The sequence below is a fragment of the Culicoides brevitarsis genome, chromosome 1 (genome assembly GCF_036172545.1).
Source record: "Culicoides brevitarsis isolate CSIRO-B50_1 chromosome 1, AGI_CSIRO_Cbre_v1, whole genome shotgun sequence".
Lineage (NCBI taxonomy): Eukaryota > Metazoa > Arthropoda > Insecta > Diptera > Ceratopogonidae > Culicoides > Culicoides brevitarsis.
In genome coordinates this window covers 10,860,599-10,878,326 of record NC_087085.1, presented here as the reverse complement: position 1 = coordinate 10,878,326, position 17,728 = coordinate 10,860,599, and the positions used below count along the sequence as shown (strand labels likewise).

Here is a 17,728-nt window from a genome sequence, read left to right as displayed (position 1 = left end):
ATAAATAAAAAAAATTAATTATTAAATTAAATTAATTTATTAAAAATTAAATTTTAATTTAAAAATAAAAAAATAATATTTAATTTTTTTATTTAAATTTTATAAATTTAATATTTTTTTGATTAAATTTTTAATTAAATAAATTTAATTTAATTTAAAAATGATTCAATATTTAAAATTTTAAATAAATTTTTTAAATATTAATTTCATAAATTTTATTTTAATTAATATTTTAATTTTTAAAAAAAAAAATTTTTTTAATTTATTTTTAATTAAAAATTAATTTATTAAAATAATAATTATAATTTTCATTTTTGTTTTTTTATTTTTTAATAATAATTTAATATTTCAATAAATTTTTCAATAAAATAAATTAATTTATTTTTTTTAAATGAAATCTAAACGAACTTCAATTGTTATACCGGCCTAAAAATTTGTTTGTAAATAATCCAAATAAGCGACATGAAAAATTTCTCGAGATGACTTCTCAATTATATCCTGATTTCCGTAACTACAATCCATCAACACCATTTCCTAAATTCACAAAACCACAAATTGTCGGCTATTTTAGTTTAGATGAGAACCGAACTTATCACGAAACCTTGGAAAACTTAAAATACCTTTGCCGGGATGTCTTTTCAAACCAAGAAACAGTAAATTTCGACTTGAATCGTGAATACAAAAATTACGTTCCAAAGCCAGAAAGTGCTAAAAACGAAAAAATCGACCATTTGTTGGAGTTTATAACAAAAAATTACGAAAATCTCAAAGACGAAAAGGGAGAAAAATTCATTTCATCAGAATTTGTGTGTTTCCGAGGACTTTTGCGACTTTTAATGTGCACTCCGTTCGACAATCGAGAACATTGGATCATTTCAGCGCAACGTTACAAGGGAAATATTTACTTGTGTGCTCTTGAGACTGAAGAAAAGCGTCAAAATGAGGCCCAAAAGACAGATAAAGACAGACTTTTCTGCTCTTACGGCTTTAAATTCGAGCAATATCTAATGGCAGAGGCTCCAAATGCTCGTCCTCGACCTGAACTTCCCGTAAAAGAAGCGGAAGAATTTTGTTTGATGTATCAAGCGACCTTAAATGGACATAAAATGCTTTATGGCGCCGAAATGGATGGCGTTGACACGAAAAATGAAGTTAAAAATTTAAAAGATTTGCAAAATGTGAAGCAAGTTGAGCTAAAAGTCAAACGAGAAGAGCAAAAATACTACCAGAAACAGAATTTTGTGAAATTTAAACAAATTAAATGGTGGTGTCAGAGCTTTTTAGTTGGAATTGAACGAGTTTTGGTCGGATTGAGAGATGACAAAGGCATTGTTTATCGAGTAGAAGAACAAAAAGTGTCGGAAATGCCATCTTATGCCAAACAATTTAGAGAATATTGGACTCCATCGATTTGTATGCAGTTCTTAAGCGACTTTTTAGGACTTGTTAAAGACGTGATGAAAGATGTTGACTCCGAAAATGACGTTTTTCTGTTCGAATATGACCCAAAAAGCATGGAAGAAGTGAGATTTGAAGCCTTTCACGGACCAAACCGACATTCGTTTCTACCTCAATCGTACTTAAGGTTCGTTCAAAACACTTTTCCGAATAAAAATTAACTTAAACTTTATATTTCTTCCGTTTTTTCATGGTTGCCAAGTGAAACGGGTCCTTCAACTGATGTTTCTTTGAGCTCAGATTTCCCTTCAAACTGCATATTACATCGCCGACAATTAAATCCGAGATGAAATTTCGACGTATGAAGTCCCCGTTCCGACTCTTTTTCAAAAGTCATCGGGCAATGAAGGCATTTTATGGGCTCCTCTCCTTTACAATAAAATAAATGTTGTTTCATAAAGTGCTGGGGGACGATTTTCCCACAATGAAAGCATTTCTGCTCCCTCGGATCATGCACTTTCCGTCGATGATGAAACAAAAACTGCCGATTTGGGAATTTTTCGTCGCAAAATTCGCATTTCACGGACTGTACCTTGTCTGTGTGGGTTTTCATGTGTCGCGATGTTGATCCGTTCTCGTGATCCGCGATAGATTTGCCGCAAATTTCGCATGGCACGATCCTTCCGGCGGCGTGGTAACGTAAATGGGTGTCAAAAACGGCGTTATCGTTGAATTTTCGTTCACACAGGTGACAGGAGAGGCGTTTTCGGGACTTGTCTTGCGCCGAATGTTGCTTTTGGTGAAGCAAAAGGACTTTTTCGGAGGGAAATCGAACGCCATCGGGGCAACGCTTGCACAAAAACTGCTTAGAAGTGTTTTGATGATGACGTTTATGAGTTTCTGCGGATTTTTTGTCGTACAAGATCTCGCCGCATTGATCACAAATACTTAAGGCACTTGGATGAACAGTTTTAATATGCTCGTTACGGTCGGAAATTGATGAAAAATCCATTTTGCAATGAAAACATCGCTCAGAACTGCTGGAAGAGACATGTTTCTGCAAATGTCGCTTCAAAATTTCCTTCGTATGAGTCGCAAAACCGCACAAATCGCACTTGTACGGTCGAATGTTGTAGTGAATGAACTTGTGGTCATGACGAACTTTAATTAGCTTATCGCAAATGTCGCATTGCGGATGTAAATGGTCGACATCAGACTCAGCTTTGGTTTTTTCCATGCTATGAACCGACACAAAATGCGATTTTAACTTCGATTTCGATGAAAATTTTGAATTTTCCTTCGCGGGACAAATTTGGCAACGATAGCTCATGGTATAATTTAACGGTAACTCATTTAATTCGTAAAAATTCAGTCTTGCAAGTTGGTTTTCTTCAGTCTTTTTCTCAGGAATGTCATTAAAAATCCACGTCGAGTCGACATTTTCTTCTGGCAAGTCGATAATTCCCTCGAAAAATGTCTCAAGCAATGAATCATCGAATATTCCGGCACTTGGCGCTTCTTGTTGACTCAAATTTTTCAATATTTCTTGATTGGCATTCACGGCTTCGTAATATTCGTAGAAGTTTAGTATTAAATCGTGACAATTCCTACAGACGTAAGTTGATAAACAATTTTCTAGCGAAATCTGTAAACAAATTATTGCGATTAAAAGTCTGTTTTGTTTTGTGTACCTTTGACCTTTACCTCAATCTTTGTGAATATTTGCAAGGCTTTGTTCGTGAAAGCGGTTTCCAGCAGCAAATTCTTTGGATTTTCAGTTTTGGATAGACAAAAACGACAAATTTTGTCGTCTAAATCCATTTTCTTTGGTGATAAGTTTTTTTTGAAGGATAACAATTTTAAACAAAGGAACACTCCCTTGGACGATTGTAAATAAACAACTGACTCATGTGAGTGATGAACAAGTATTGAAGTTGATTTGAGTGTGTCATTTGAGTGTTAATTTTGCACTTGTACACAAAATTTGATAGATAAGAATTTTAAATTTTTTGACAGTTTTTCTTATTTTTTTTTTTTAAATTTCTACTAATTTTTGTTCTTTTCTTCAATTTTTTAAAACAACTATTATATTTTTAATATTTTTTCTTAATTTTTTGTAAAAAAAAAAAAATTTGCCGGTGAATTTTTTTTTTTAACAAAAGGTCACTCAGAGAAAAAAATGGATATGAAATTTGCACTTTTTTTAAATGAGGCGAATTAGTTTAATATTTTAATTTTTTAATATCCCCTTTACGATTTTTTGAAAAAAAATTAGGAGAAAAATAAAAATTTAATATAAAATGAAGAAATTTTTAAACATTTTTTGATTGAAAAATTTTAAAAAATTTAAGTTTTTAATTAAAAAAAAAAATAATAAATATTAAGAAAATTTGCTTTCAAAAAATTTTTTCATACTTTTCCATAAATTGAAAAAATACTTTTCATACTAAATTTCAAAATTATTTTTTTCGTAAAAAAATTTTTAAAATAATACGAATGATTAGTTTATTTGCAAAAATTATCCAAAATAAATTTTTAATTTTTTTAATTTTTAAATTTTTTAAATTTTTTTTAATTTTTTTTAAAAATTTTTTAATTTTTTTAATTTAAAAAATTTTTTGTTTCAATTTTTAAATTAAATTAAATTAAATTTTAAATTTAAAAAATAATAATTTTTAATAAAATTTTCAATTTTTTTTTTAATTTTGCTTCATTAAATTATCGACTTTTGAATTATGGGCAAGAAACAAAAAAATTTAAATAAATTTTTGGAATGCCTTTTGTATAAAAAAAATACCGGCAAATTTTTTTTGAATAAAAAGTCACTCAATAAAAAAAATTCGATATGAAATTTGCACTTTTTTATTGATCACTCCGTCGTTTGTTCAACAAATTCTTATAATTCTTGTGATTTTCGTTGTATCTCCTATGAAACTCCAGTTGCGACGAATTTTCAAACTTTATATTGCATCTTCGACAATTATACCCAATATGCGTCTGTTTCGTGTGTTTATCCCGTTCACTCGGCTTGCTAAACACCATCGGACAATGAAAACACTTCAAATCCCCGTAATTACAAAAATTCAAATGTCTCTTCATCAAATACTGCTCGATCAATTTGCCGCATTTGTAGCAACTTTTCTCCCTGCGATCATGAATTTTCCTCAAATGCTTCGATAACGCGCCTTTTCTCGTGAATTCCTCGCCGCATTTGTCACATTTGAAGATTTCCGGCTGTTTTTTCGTGTGGTTCATCATGTGTTTCGAGATTCTTCTTCCGTATTCGAAGAAAATTGTCTTTCCGCAAATGTCACAAGCTTTTAAACGATTTTCCGCGTGCAATTTTAGATGAGATTTGTAGGAATTTTCGTAATTGAAGCCTCGTTCACACAAATTGCAGTAAATAGTTTTCTTGACTTTGTCTTCGCGGACGTGTTGTTGCTGATGCAGCGCTAAAACGCGTTCGTTGGGGAATTTTATGCCGCCTACACAACGCGAACACTCGAGTTTTTGCGAATTTTCGGTGTGTTCGACTTCCAAATGGGTCCTTAGCGCTTTTTTGTCGAGTAATTTTACGCCACATTTCTCACACGGAATTAAATTTTCGGAATGTCTTTCAATTATGTGATTATTTTTCGATTCTTTTGACTCGAAATCCATCGAACAGGTATTGCACTTCCATTTTTTCACGGGTTCCAAGTGTTTTTTGATGATATGAATGCGAATTAAATTCTTCGACGACGTCTCATAACCACAAATTTCGCATTTGTACGGCTTAATATCATAATGCAGGAATTTATGGTCTTGATAAGCGATCGTTTTGGGTGCCGGCAACACTTTTTCACACACATCACAGTACGAATCCAAGTTTTCCGTATACCGCTTTACCTCTCTCGGCTTTTCCGTGAACCGTAAATGCCCCAAATGGGATTTTATGATATGCGGCTTGAGATGCGTGATGTTTTTATATCGTTCTGAGTTGGGACAGAGCTGGCAACGAATGAATTTTCCGAAACTAAGTGGCAATTTGACGAGTTCAAAGAAGTTTAAGAGACTCAAGTTCGTCTTTTGTGTAGTCAGTTTTCGTCACATTTTGCAATTTTGGCTTCAAATCAGGCTCTAAAAGTACATTTTCCGTCTCTTCTGGCTCATTAACTGCCAATTCTGCTTCATTTTCATCCATTTTCAAGTCAGACGGCTGCATTTTGTACTCAAAACTAACAATTGGCTCCGCAAATACCTCTTCATTGGGGATTTCGGGCAACATTTTCATCAGTTCATCCTGATTTGCGTTCACATTCTCGTAAAAACCGATAAAATTTTGCACTGTTTTATGGCAGTAGTCGCAAATTAGTGTTGAAAGTCCATTTTTCGGTGAAATCTAAAAAAAAAATTCATTAAAAAATTATTTTTAACAAGAAATTTCGGCAAACCAACCACAACTTTTGGGAAAATTTCCATAATTTTGTCAGCAAAATCCGTATCTTCCAATAAATTTCGTGCCGTTTCGCACTTGCAAAGACAAAGACGGCAATTTTGGAGATTCATTTCGCCATGAAAGTCCATTTTAATTCAATTTTTCGTGATTTTTCATCCAAAAACTGCTTTTTGATACTTTTTTCGATGTAAACAAGTGACATGGCACTCAAACATCTGTGAGCGAAATGAGAAACGGTGAGTTTTTTAATTCAAATTTTTATTTTTTCTCGTTTTTTTCTCGAGCACATACTTTGGCAGCCTCATATTTTTGTGATTTTCGCTGTATCTTTGATGAAATTCCAGTTGCGAGTTCGTTTCGAACTGAATATTGCATCTTTTGCACTTGAAACCGATGTGAAATTGTTTCGTATGTTTGCTACGTTCGCTCATTTTCTTGAAAATCATGGGGCAATAAACGCATTTTAGCTCCCCGGAGTTGCAAGTCACCAAATGTCGTGTTATGTAGTAATTCGGGATCATTTTTCCGCATTTATGACATGGCTCGTCGCGACGAAAGTGCATTTTTTTCAAGTGAGCTATCAGAAAATTCTTTGTTGTGAATTTTTCAGAGCATTCGTTGCACTCAAAGCTTTCGGGTTTCGGCGTTTTGTGGATTCTCATGTGCTGCGGCGGTCCTTTTGGCTCCAAAGCGATCGTTTTTCCGCAAATTTCGCATGCAATTAGGCGATTTTCGGCGTGAAGTCGCAAATGATGCTTCAAACTGACCTCCTTTTGGTATCGTCGCTCGCATAAATGACACTTGAAACGACAAGTCGTTGGTATTTCATGCAGCTTTCGATGTAATTCGAGCACATGTTCGTTTGGGAAGCGCACTCCGCCCGGGCATTTCTCGCAAACAAGTCCTTGAAAGTTCGCTGGATGCTCAAATTGCATGTGTTTCGCCATCGTTGATTGATCCAACAACTTTACGCCGCATTTTTCGCACGTAAGTAACTTTTCCGCATGAAATTTTCTCACATGATTGTTCCTTAAAGCTCCTGAGGCGAAATCCGCGGCGCAATAAAAGCATCCAGAACGCTGGGATTTCGGAATGTGAACTTTCGTCATGTGATTTCGGATTTTTTTCTTGTACGTCGTTGCAAATCCGCATAATTCGCATTTGTAGGGTTTGATGCCGTAATGATGAAATTTGTGATCCAGGATATTTTGAGCTTTTAGGTACCACGAAAGAGATTTTTCGCAAAGATCGCATTGAGGAAAGATGTTCTCCAAATAAGATTTTGCTTCGGATTTTCGTTTTTCGGGACTGAAACGCTTGAAATGTTTTTGTAAAATGTGAGTTTTAAGTGCTTTGTCATATTTGAAACGTTCGGAGCACAAAGGACAACAAAAAATAATCCCGAAATTCGCGGGAAGTTTGTTCAATTGATGAAAATCCATCGTTTCAAGTTGTTCTTTTGTATAAGAAACTTCAGGTTTTTGTGTTTCCGGCAATTTTTCATCTTCATCAGGTGAGTTTTCGTGAATTTCTTGATCAAAATCGAAATCATGATCACTTTCTTCATCAATTTGGATCATTTTTTCCTTCATAATGTCCCTTAAAAGTACAATCGGGTCAGCAAAAATCATTTCTTTTGGGATTTCTGTAACAACTTTCTTTAATTCTTCTTGATTTTTGTTGACATTTTCGTAAAATTCGAGAAATTTTTGTATTGTGTCATGGCAAAAGTCACAAATAAATGTTGAGTATCCATTTTTTGATGAAATCTAAAAAAAAAAATATTGAAAAAAAAAAATTTTTTATAGGAAATGAAATTACTTACCTCAATTTTTGGGAAAATTTGTTTGATTTTTGTTAAAAATTCAATTTCTTCTAATAAATTTCGGGCGTTTTCACATTTACAAAGACAAAATCGACAAGTTAAGTTATTTTTTCGACCAAAAAGTTCCATTTTAAATTAATTTTTAACAAAATTTTAACAGAAACAAGCGGTTTTTATCATTTTTTGAGGTAAACAAAAACTAAGTAGTAACTCATTCAGGCAGGGGCGGAGATGGAAGTCTTCGAGTTTTTTTTATGAAAAGGGGTGCAATTTTTATAAAAAAAATCAATATTTTTTATAAATTTTTTTTTATGAATTTTTCTATGAAAATTTAACTTTTTCTAATATTTTTTTTGAACTTGAAACTCAACTAAAATTTCTTTTTTTACAATTTTTAACTTCAAAAATAATTTTTTTATAAAAAAAAATTCAAATATAATTTTTTTATAAAAAACTATTTTTTAAAAAATTAATTAATTAATTAAAAATTATTATTTTTTTATAAAAATTATTTTTTTACTATAAAAATTGCATTTCTATGAAAATTATTTTATACATTTTTATTATTTTTTTTTTTAATTTTTTTATATATTTTTTTTTGATCTCTTGGTGCTTTTTAAGCTGCAAATGCAAGAAATGCAAGGAAAATTACTACAAAAATGAACTTTGATATTTTTTTTTCAGTATTTAACTTCAAAAATAATTTAAAAAAAAAAATCATCAATATTTTTTTTTATTTTTTTCTATTATGAAAATTGTATTTTTTAAAATTTTTAATTTTTTTTTTATTTTTAACTTCGAAGTTTTTTTTTATAAAAAATTAAATTTTTTTTAGGCAATTTTCGATGAAATTTTTTTTTTATTTTTCACAATTTTTAAAATTCTTTTAGCTCTGAAAATATTTTTTTTTTATTTTTTCATGCAATTTTCTATAAAAATTTAAATATTTTTAATATAATTTTTTTTTTTGTATTTTTAATGCTCTTTTACCTTCAAATTCAAGTAAAATTGCCATAAAAACTAAACAAAAGGTATAATTTTATTTTTAAATGTTAATATTTTATTTCCGTTTTTCTTTTTTGACGATATTTTTCTTACTTTTAGTGCTTACGTGATACTCGTCGTACCTCTGATGCGCATCCATTTGCGTTCGATTCTCAAAAACGATGTTGCACCGTCGACATTTGAATCCCGTATGGAATTTATTGTTGTGCAATTGTCTCGCGGACTCTTTCGTGAATGTCATCGGGCAATGACGACATTTCAGCTCGCCCGCATTGCAATAAACCAAATGTCGTTTCAAATCTTGCTCCGCAAATACCTTTCCACACAAATGACAAGTGACCTGATTGAGATTATGAACGACATTTCCGTGTCTTGTGAGTTTGTAGCGACTTTGGAACACCTCATCGCATTTTTCGCACTTGAATTCCTGAACTTCAACTTTTTTATGTGTCCTCGCGTGAGATTTCATCTGCAAATAAGAGTTGGTTTGCACCGTTTTACCGCAAATATGACACGCAACCATGTGTCCCTTGGCATGATACCGCAAATGACGCTCAAAGGCGGCTTCACTGTTGAATTTTCGTTCACACAAATTACAAGCGAACCGTTTTCGTGTCTTATCTTCGCGTAAATGCTGCTTTCGATGCAGTTGCAGGACCTTTTCGCTGTGAAATCTCACACCGCCGGGACATCTTTCACACTCGATGGTCAATTTTTCATCGATATGTTTGGTAAAATGCAATTTCGCCCAATATCGACCGAGTAATTTCTCGCCGCAAAAGTCACAAGTCATCAATTGGTCGGGATGGGCCTTCAAAACATGCTCATTACGGGCGAAAGTTGATCCAAACTCGATCCGGCAATAAAAACAAACGATATGTTTGGCTAATGTGGAATGTAATTGTCGCATATGACCCCTCAAAGTGCTTCTTGTGTGAGATTCAAAGTCACAAAGATCACATTTGTAAGGTTTTATGCCGTAATGGAAATATTTGTGATCCGGATTTTGATGGAATTTTTTCACGGGCTTGTTGCAAATGTCGCATTGAACGTGCAAATCCTCTAATTTTGCTTCGCTTGAACGATTCTTGTGCTTTTCCATGATGTGCGATTGAAGTTCTTGCTTTGTACCGAATCTCTCAGTTGATCTCTTGGGACACAAAGGACATACAAAGCTGCAAGTATAAGACGGCGGAAGTTTAATTAACTCGAAATAATCCAAATTTTCAAGCGCTTCGACGACAACTTTAGGTTTTTTATCTTTTGCAACTTTTTTCTTTGATTTTTCAGCAATTTTACGAATTTCTTCCAACGGCGGTTCAATCAAAGGAGCTTCAACTTTATCAAACCATCCTCGTTCATCGAGATCTTCGTGGATTTTTACATCTACAGGAGCCTCAATTGGAACAGCAAAAATCTCTTCCTTCATTTCGTGGATTTCAACGCTCATCAAAGCTTCTTGGTTTGTATTTACGAGCTCATAAAATCCGTAAAACTGTTCAACTGTGTTGTAGCAAAAGTCACAAATCATGTTTGAGAAGCCATTTTCCGGAGAAATCTATAAAAAATTGTGAAAAATTAATTGTTTACATAAAAAAATGCAAAACTTACTTGAACTTTGGGGAGAATTTCCATGACTTTTGAGGCAAAAGTCGTTTCTACCAGCAAATCTCGGGGATTTTCGCATTTACAGAGACATAAACGACAATTTTTTGTGTCGTGAGTCATTTTTAATAAGAGATTTTCTTTTTAATTCATTAAAATATAAAATTTTGTGGCTTATCAACAAACAGTTACTCAGTCAGCTGATTGGAGAGTAACTCAAACCGCTCATTTTTTACCGTTTTAACGGGAAATTTGGTAAACGTCAAAATTTTATCAAAAAATTGTCAGAAATTGGCGGCTTTTAATACAAATTCAGAATTTTTCACGATGTATTGTAAATAATTTAATTTAATTTAATTCTATCAAAATTTAGTTCTTCAAAATAAGATAAAAAAAAATGAAATTGAAAAAAAAAATTTCCTTTGACATAGTTTTGTTTTGAAAACTAAATCAAGAGCAAAACTAAATCAAAAACTGTGTCAAAGCCAATTTTGTCAAATCTTGCTCCAAATGGATTAAAATTTGTCAGATGGCTCTAATTTATCATTTTTAATCATTTTATAACTCAAAACTGCAAAAAAATTGAAACTGAAAAAAAATTTTTTCTTTGACAAAGTTTTGTTTTAAAAACTAAATCAAGAGCAAAAAAAACTGTGTCAAAAACTGTGTCAAAGCCAATTTTGTCAAATCTTCTCCAAATGGTTCAAAATTTGTCAGAGGGCTCTAATTTATCATTTTTAATCATTTTATAACTCAAAACTGCAAAAAAATTGAAACTGAAAAAATTTTTTTCTTTGACATAGTTTTGTTTTGAAAACTAAATCAAGAGCAAAAAAAACTGTGTCAAAGCCAATTTTGTCAAATCTTCTCCAAATGGTTCAAAATTTGTCAGAGGGCTCTAATTTATCATTTTTAATCATTTTATAACTCAAAACTGCAAAAAAATTGAAACTGAAAAAAAATTTTTTCTTTGACATAGTTTTGTTTTGAAAACTAAATCAAGAGCAAAAAAACTGTGTCAAAAACTGTGTCAAAGCCAATTTTGTCAAATCTTCTCCAAATGGTTCAAAATTTGTCAGAGGGCTCAAATATTTGTCAGAGAGCTCTACTTTATCATTTTTAATCATTTTATAACTCAAAACTGCAAAAAAATTGAAACTGAAAAAAAATTTTTTCTTTGACATAGTTTTGTTTTAAAAACTAAATCAAGAGCAAAAAAAACTGTTTCAAAAACTGTGTCAAAGCCAATTTTGTCAAATCTTCTCCAAATGGTTCAAAATTTGTCAGAGGGCTCTTATTTATCATTTTTAATCATTTTATAACTCAAAACTGCAAAAAAATTTAAACTTAAAAAAATTTTTTTCTTTGACATAGTTTTGTTTTGAAAACTAAATTAAGAGCAAAAAAACTGTGTCAAAAACTGTGTCAAAGCCAATTTTGTCAAATCTTCTCCAAATGGTTCAAAATTTGTCAGAGGGCTCTAATTTATCATTTTTAATCATTTTATAACTCAAAACTGCAAAAAAATTGAAACTGAAAAAAAAAATTTTCTTTGACATAGTTTTGTTTTGAAAACTAAATCAAGAGCAAAAAAACTGTGTCAAAAACTGTGTCAAAGCCAATTTTGTCAAATCTTCTCCAAATGGTTCAAAATTTGTCAGAGGGCTCTAATTTATCATTTTTAATCATTTTATAACTCAAAACTGCAAAAAAATTGAAACTAAAAAAAAAAATTTTCTTTGACATAGTTTTGTTTTGAAAACTAAATCAAGAGCAAAAAAACTGTGTCAAAAACTGTGTCAAAGCCAATTTTGTCAAATCTTCTCCAAATGGTTCAAAATTTGTCAGAGGGCTCTAATTTATCATTTTTAATCATTTTATAACTCAAAACTGCAAAAAAATTGAAACTGAAAAAAAATTTTTCTTTGACATAGTTTTGTTTTGAAAACTAAATCAAGAGCAAAAAAACTGTGTCAAAAACTGTGTCAAAGCCAATTTTGTCAAATCTTCTCCAAATGGTTCAAAATTTGTCAGAGGGCTCTAATTTATCATTTTTAATCATTTTATAACTCAAAACTGCAAAAAAATTGAAACTGAAAAAAAAAATTTTTTTTTTGACATAGTTTTGTTTTGAAAACTAAATCAAGAGCAAAAAAACTGTGTCAAAAACTGTGTCAAAGCCAATTTTGTCAAATCTTCTCCAAATGGTTCAAAATTTGTCAGAGGGCTCTAATTTATCATTTTTAATCATTTTATAACTCAAAACTGCAAAAAAATTGAAACTAAAAAAAAAATTTTTCTTTGACATAGTTTTGTTTTGAAAACTAAATCAAGAGCAAAAAAACTGTGTCAAAAACTGTGTCAAAGCCAATTTTGTCAAATCTTCTCCAAATGGTTCAAAATTTGTCAGAGGGCTCTAATTTATCATTTTTAATCATTTTATAACTCAAAACTGCAAAAAAATTGAAACTAAAAAAAAAATTTTTTCTTTGACATAGTTTTGTTTTAAAAACTAAATCAAGAGCAAAAAAAACTGTGTCAAAAACTGTGTCAAAGCCAATTTTGTCAAATCTTCTCCAAATGGTTCAAAATTTGTCAGAGGGCTCTAATTTATCATTTTTAATCATTTTATAACTCAAAACTGCAAAAAAATTGAAACTAAAAAAAAAATTTTCTTTGACATAGTTTTGTTTTGAAAACTAAATCAAGAGCAAAAAAAACTGTGTCAAAAACTGTGTCAAAGCCAATTTTGTCAAATCTTCTCCAAATGGTTCAAAATTTGTCAGAGGGCTCTAATTTATCATTTTTAATCATTTTATAACTCAAAACTGCAAAAAAATTGAAACTAAAAAAAAAATTTTTCTTTGACATAGTTTTGTTTTGAAAACTAAATCAAGAGCAAAAAAACTGTGTCAAAAACTGTGTCAAAGCCAATTTTGTCAAATCTTCTCCAAATGGTTCAAAATTTGTCAGAGGGCTCTAATTTATCATTTTTAATCATTTTATAACTCAAAACTGCAAAAAAATTGAAACTAAAAAAAAAATTTTCTTTGACATAGTTTTGTTTTGAAAACTAAATCAAGAGCAAAAAAACTGTGTCAAAAACTGTGTCAAAGCCAATTTTGTCAAATCTTCTCCAAATGGTTGATTTTATAACTCAAAACTGCAAAAAAATTGAAACTAAAAAAAAAATTTTCTTTGACATAGTTTTGTTTTGAAAACTAAATCAAGAGCAAAAAAACTGTGTCAAAAACTGTGTCAAAGCCAATTTTGTCAAATCTTCTCCAAATGGTTCAAAATTTGTCAGAGGGCTCTAATTTATCATTTTTAATCATTTTATAACTCAAAACTGCAAAAAAATTGAAACTAAAAAAAAAATTTTTTCTTTGACATAGTTTTGTTTTGAAAACTAAATCAAGAGCAAAAAAACTGTGTCAAAAACTGTGTCAAAGCCAATTTTGTCAAATCTTCTCCAAATGGTTAAAAATTTGTCAGAGGGCTCTAATTTATCATTTTTAATCATTTTATAACTCAAAACTGCAAAAAAATTGAAACTAAAAAAAAAATTTTCTTTGACATAGTTTTGTTTTGAAAACTAAATCAAGAGCAAAAAAACTGTGTCAAAAACTGTGTCAAAGCCAATTTTGTCAAATCTTCTCCAAATGGTTCAAAATTTGTCAGAGGGCTCTAATTTATCATTTTTAATCATTTTATAACTCAAAACTGCAAAAAAATTGAAACTAAAAAAAAAATTTTCTTTGACATAGTTTTGTTTTGAAAACTAAATCAAGAGCAAAAAAAAAAAAACTGTGTCAAAAACTGTGTCAAAGCCAATTTTGTCAAATCTTCTCCAAATGGTTCAAAATTTGTCAGAGGGCTCTAATTTATCATTTTTAATCATTTTATAACTCAAAACTGCAAAAAAATTGAAACTAAAAAAAAAATTTTCTTTGACATAGTTTTGTTTTGAAAACTAAATCAAGAGCAAAAAAACTGTGTCAAAAACTGTGTCAAAGCCAATTTTGTCAAATCTTGCTCCAAATGGATAAAAATTTGTCAGAGGGCTTAAATTTATCATTTTTAATCATTTTCTAACTCAAAACTGCAAAAAAATTGAAACTGAAAAATATTTTTCCCTTTGACATAGTTTTGTTTTGAAAACTAAATCAAGAGCAAAAAAACTGTGTCAAAAACTGTGTCAAAGCCAATTTTGTCAAATCTTGCTCCAAATGGATAAGAATTTGTCAGAGGGCTCTAATTTATCATTTTTAATCATTTTCTAACTCAAAACTGCCAAAAAATTGAAACTGAAAAAAATTTTTTTCTTTGACATAGTTTTGTTTTGAAAACTAAATCAAGAGCAAAAAAAAAACTGTGTCAAAAACTGTGTCAAAGCCAATTTTGTCAAATCTTCTCCAAATGGTTCAAAATTTGTCAAAGGGCTCTAATTTATCATTTTTAATCATTTTGCAACTCAAAACTGACAAAAAGTAGAAACTTGTTTTTTAAAAGTGAACTTCTTAATTTTTCCAATTAATTCAAACCAAGCATAAAAATTTAATAAATTTACGAAGCCCAAAAAATCAAGGTAAACATCAAAAACCTCCTTTTAAATATCATTTTCTTTGGTCTTTTTATTAATCTTTGGTTTCTTTGTTTTCAGGTGCTCTTTGTCGTACTTTTGGTGCAACATCAATTCAATTTTTTTCTCAAACTGAACATTACATCGCAGACATCTAATCCCTACATGCACTTCCTGATTGTGTCTCCTGCGATCTGCTTCTTTCGTAAATACCATATCGCATCGTTTACACGGCAACTCTCCCGAGGAACAATGTCTCAAATGTCGTTTCAACGTAAAATCCGCACAAATTTTCCCACAATTTGGACATTTTTTCTCTTTCCTCTCGTGAACTGCCCTCACATGATTTGACAGAGCTACTTTTGTTGGAAACTCCAAATCACATTTTTCGCATTTTATATCAACTTTTTCCTCAACAAGATGCTTTTTCGCGTGTTGCGAAAGTTTTCGTCCCTCGAAAAGAGTTTCGCTTTTGCCACAAATGCGACATGCGGAAATTCTTCCTGCTGTGTGGTTCTCCAAATGTGTTAAAAGTCCGATTTCTGTGCTAAAACGACGTTCACACAAATTACAAGCATGTCTTTTTCGGGACTTTTCTTCCATTTTATGACGAATTCGGTGCAAATCGTAGACTTGAGCAGTGGGAAATTTGATTCCTCCAACGCAAAGATCGCATTTGAAAGGATATTTCGCTTGGATTGAGTGATGTTTCAAGTGACTCATGGCGATTTTCTTGTTAATAAGTAATTCTCCACAAAAATGACACTTGATCATCTTGCTTTGATGGCAATTTCTCACATGATTGTTTCTGTAAACGACAGCAACGAAGTTTTTCGAGCAGTAGAAGCATCCCAGACGTCGCGATTCTTCGATATGCTTCCGAATATGAACTTTTAAGGACTCTTTTGTATGAAATTTCTCACCGCATTTGTGACAACGGTACGGTTTAATGTCATAATGAACAAATTTATGATCAGAAAAGCTCGAACGATGTTTAAAAAGCTTCCTTTCATGACAAATATCGCATTCGCTCTCCAAGTTTTTCGAAACAGCTTTGGTCCTTTCGAGTTTTTCCGATGCCGGAGTGTCATGCATGTGTTCGAGAAAGACGTGTTTTTGTACTAAAGCTACTGTATCGAATTTTTCCGAGCAAACCGGGCAAGGACACAAGTAAGAAGTTGTAAAATTAAGTGGCAAATTGACTAGATCAAAGTACGTTAAGACAGTTTTGGGATTTTCTTCTTCAGTGAGACTTTCGTTTAATTTTTCACCCATTTGGGCATCTTGAATTTCTTCCGTGACATCAGTATCGCCTTCAATTTCTAACGAATCTTGTTCTTCTTCGACTTCAGATGACTCAGTTGACTCCATAGCTTCGGGAAAAATTATTTCCTTGTGAACATCGACTTGAATTTTCATGAGTTCATCTTGATTTGCATTCACAGCCTTGAAATATCCGTAAAATTGGGCAATTGTGTCGTAGCAAAAGTCACAAACGAATGTTGAGAGACCATTTTCTGATGAAATCTATAAAAAATTTTTAAAAAATAATTTAAAAAAATTTTTTTTTAGAAGATTAGATAAAAATTACCTCAATTTTAGGAAAAATATTTGTCAGTTTTGTACTAAAATCGGTATCTTCTATGAGATTTTTGACATTTTCATTGCTACAAAGACACAAACGGCAATTCTGCTCACTTCTTTCGCCTTTTTTACACATTTTTCATACAACTTTGTTGTTTTTGCAAATTTTCTAGTTGCTAAAGGACGCCATAATAGACAAACAATACGAACAGCTGTTCATTGACAGCAAGGACATAAAAGGATATTCATAAGAGGGGTTCATGACGTACGTTACATTACTTAAAATCTTAAATTTTATTTAAAAAAGACACAAATAAATACATTTCTAATGATATTACGTTAAAATATGATAATTTACGTGTTACTGACAAAAAACACAGAAAATTTTCATCTACAGGATACGAGACTCGTTCACTATTTGGTCCTGCGAAAGCCAAATTCGTTTAAAATTGTCGTTAAAAATCGATTTTTCCACAAATTTTTTACCCCAAATAATATCCGACGAAGGTACAAACTGTCGCGACGATGCAAAATGGCAGCCAAGTCTTCACAAATCCCCAAAAATTCACATATTTCGCTCTGAAAAACACCCAAGCCGCGAGATAGACCATATTATATCGCGTACTGTCGTTGTATTTCATCAAAGCAAGTGCCAATCCGACATGACTGTGACAATTATCGCAAAATAAATTGTGCATCCGAGTGCCATAAGTCACGGAAGCCTTCGCTACAGCTTCATCCCATTCAGTGACGCCGCCCCGAACCTTCTCCGGCGTTAGTTGCAAGTAACGAGTTGGTCTCCCGAACGCCATGTCATCCGACGAAACATAATACGGGCCCGCAAAATCACGGATTATCCCATTACTCATGGCAATTCCTAAAAAAAAATTAAAAACTTGAAATTCCGTAGATAAAAATTATTTTTTTTTACTCACCCAAGTGCCCGATGAATGGAAAAAACCACGTTAGCACGGGAATGGGAGTCCAAACCAGCGAAAATGGGAATCTGTCACGATGAAAGTCTATTTCCATGGATGGTTGAGTCGTTTGACGGGCGGAGGGCATCTCGACAGAAACAGCTTCACTCGGAGATGCGGGAGACGATGATGACATTTCACAAAAACTTTGGTTTTTTCTTTAATTTGTGGACATCTGACACGCGTTACGGAGTTACTGACGAGAAATTTTCAAAAAAATTAGGTTTTTTATTATCTGATAACACTTATCTAACCACTTTGATTGCAGAGAAATGATAAATTTGGGTTGTGGATATCAATTGGGTTTTGTTTAC

The 17,728-nt window shown here is 31.6% G+C and overlaps 7 protein-coding genes across 7 annotated transcripts; 1 reads left to right on the top strand and 6 right to left on the bottom strand.

Moving 5' to 3' along the window:
• The first annotated feature begins 435 nt into the window (after nt 1-435).
• On the top strand, nt 436-1,620 carry LOC134828876 (decapping nuclease DXO homolog). Its single transcript, XM_063841870.1, has one exon. The coding sequence runs from the start codon at nt 480-482 to the stop codon at nt 1,617-1,619; it is 1,140 nt and encodes a 379-aa protein (XP_063697940.1). The 5' UTR covers nt 436-479; the 3' UTR covers nt 1,620.
• On the bottom strand, nt 1,430-5,168 carry LOC134837259 (zinc finger protein 845-like). The gene is made up of 3 exons (XM_063852626.1): nt 4,264-5,168; nt 3,103-3,303; nt 1,430-3,043 (listed from the first exon to the last, which is right to left on the bottom strand). The coding sequence occupies exons 1-3, from the start codon at nt 5,056-5,058 to the stop codon at nt 1,628-1,630; spliced, it is 2,412 nt and encodes an 803-aa protein (XP_063708696.1). The 5' UTR covers nt 5,059-5,168; the 3' UTR covers nt 1,430-1,627.
• A 196-nt stretch (nt 5,169-5,364) lies between these two features.
• Nucleotides 5,365-6,052, bottom strand: LOC134828887 (uncharacterized). The gene is made up of 2 exons (XM_063841881.1): nt 5,836-6,052; nt 5,365-5,779 (listed from the first exon to the last, which is right to left on the bottom strand). The coding sequence occupies exons 1-2, from the start codon at nt 5,962-5,964 to the stop codon at nt 5,435-5,437; spliced, it is 474 nt and encodes a 157-aa protein (XP_063697951.1). The 5' UTR covers nt 5,965-6,052; the 3' UTR covers nt 5,365-5,434.
• Nucleotides 6,053-6,081: 29 nt separating this feature from the next.
• On the bottom strand, nt 6,082-7,428 carry LOC134837258 (zinc finger protein OZF-like). The gene has a single exon (XM_063852625.1). The coding sequence runs from the start codon at nt 7,426-7,428 to the stop codon at nt 6,082-6,084; it is 1,347 nt and encodes a 448-aa protein (XP_063708695.1).
• Nucleotides 7,429-8,721: 1,293 nt separating this feature from the next.
• Nucleotides 8,722-10,430, bottom strand: LOC134837256 (zinc finger protein 761-like). Its single transcript, XM_063852624.1, has 2 exons — nt 10,278-10,430; nt 8,722-10,224 (listed from the first exon to the last, which is right to left on the bottom strand). Exons 1-2 carry the CDS (start codon nt 10,392-10,394, stop codon nt 8,722-8,724), a joined length of 1,620 nt encoding a protein of 539 aa, XP_063708694.1. The 5' UTR covers nt 10,395-10,430.
• A 4,450-nt stretch (nt 10,431-14,880) lies between these two features.
• On the bottom strand, nt 14,881-16,573 carry LOC134837255 (zinc finger and SCAN domain-containing protein 2-like). Its single transcript, XM_063852623.1, has 2 exons — nt 16,445-16,573; nt 14,881-16,380 (listed from the first exon to the last, which is right to left on the bottom strand). Exons 1-2 carry the CDS (start codon nt 16,571-16,573, stop codon nt 14,881-14,883), a joined length of 1,629 nt encoding a protein of 542 aa, XP_063708693.1.
• Nucleotides 16,574-16,723: 150 nt separating this feature from the next.
• Nucleotides 16,724-17,724, bottom strand: LOC134837097 (transmembrane protein 222). Its single transcript, XM_063852413.1, has 3 exons — nt 17,373-17,724; nt 16,924-17,314; nt 16,724-16,861 (listed from the first exon to the last, which is right to left on the bottom strand). Exons 1-3 carry the CDS (start codon nt 17,548-17,550, stop codon nt 16,852-16,854), a joined length of 579 nt encoding a protein of 192 aa, XP_063708483.1. The 5' UTR covers nt 17,551-17,724; the 3' UTR covers nt 16,724-16,851.
• Nucleotides 17,725-17,728: the final 4 nt, after the last annotated feature.

Bases quoted from the DNA above. Each gene is read 5' to 3' on its own strand.
- LOC134837259 (XM_063852626.1), bottom strand. From the start codon at position 5,058: ATGGATTTCGAGTCAAAAGAATCGAAAAATAATCACATAATTGAAAGA. The intron at 3,304-4,263 runs TAAAAAAGTGCA...CACTCACATGAG, and splicing joins ACAAACGACGGAGTGATCAA to TCAGTTGTTTATTTACAATC. The intron at 3,044-3,102 runs GTAAAGGTCAAA...ATTTGTTTACAG, and splicing joins AAATATTCACAAAGATTGAG to ATTTCGCTAGAAAATTGTTT.
- LOC134837255 (XM_063852623.1), bottom strand. From the start codon at position 16,573: ATGTGTAAAAAAGGCGAAAGAAGTGAGCAGAATTGCCGTTTGTGTCTT. The intron at 16,381-16,444 runs GTAATTTTTATC...AATTTTTTATAG, and splicing joins ATATTTTTCCTAAAATTGAG to ATTTCATCAGAAAATGGTCT.
- LOC134837256 (XM_063852624.1), bottom strand. From the start codon at position 10,394: ATGACTCACGACACAAAAAATTGTCGTTTATGTCTCTGTAAATGCGAA. The intron at 10,225-10,277 runs GTAAGTTTTGCA...AATTTTTTATAG, and splicing joins AAATTCTCCCCAAAGTTCAA to ATTTCTCCGGAAAATGGCTT.
- LOC134837097 (XM_063852413.1), bottom strand. From the start codon at position 17,550: ATGTCATCATCGTCTCCCGCATCTCCGAGTGAAGCTGTTTCTGTCGAG. The intron at 17,315-17,372 runs GTGAGTAAAAAA...ATTTTTTTTTAG, and splicing joins TCCATTCATCGGGCACTTGG to GAATTGCCATGAGTAATGGG.
- LOC134837258 (XM_063852625.1), bottom strand. From the start codon at position 7,428: ATGAAGGAAAAAATGATCCAAATTGATGAAGAAAGTGATCATGATTTC.
- LOC134828887 (XM_063841881.1), bottom strand. From the start codon at position 5,964: ATGGACTTTCATGGCGAAATGAATCTCCAAAATTGCCGTCTTTGTCTT. The intron at 5,780-5,835 runs GTTGGTTTGCCG...TTTTTTTTTTAG, and splicing joins AAATTTTCCCAAAAGTTGTG to ATTTCACCGAAAAATGGACT.
- LOC134828876 (XM_063841870.1), top strand. From the start codon at position 480: ATGACTTCTCAATTATATCCTGATTTCCGTAACTACAATCCATCAACA.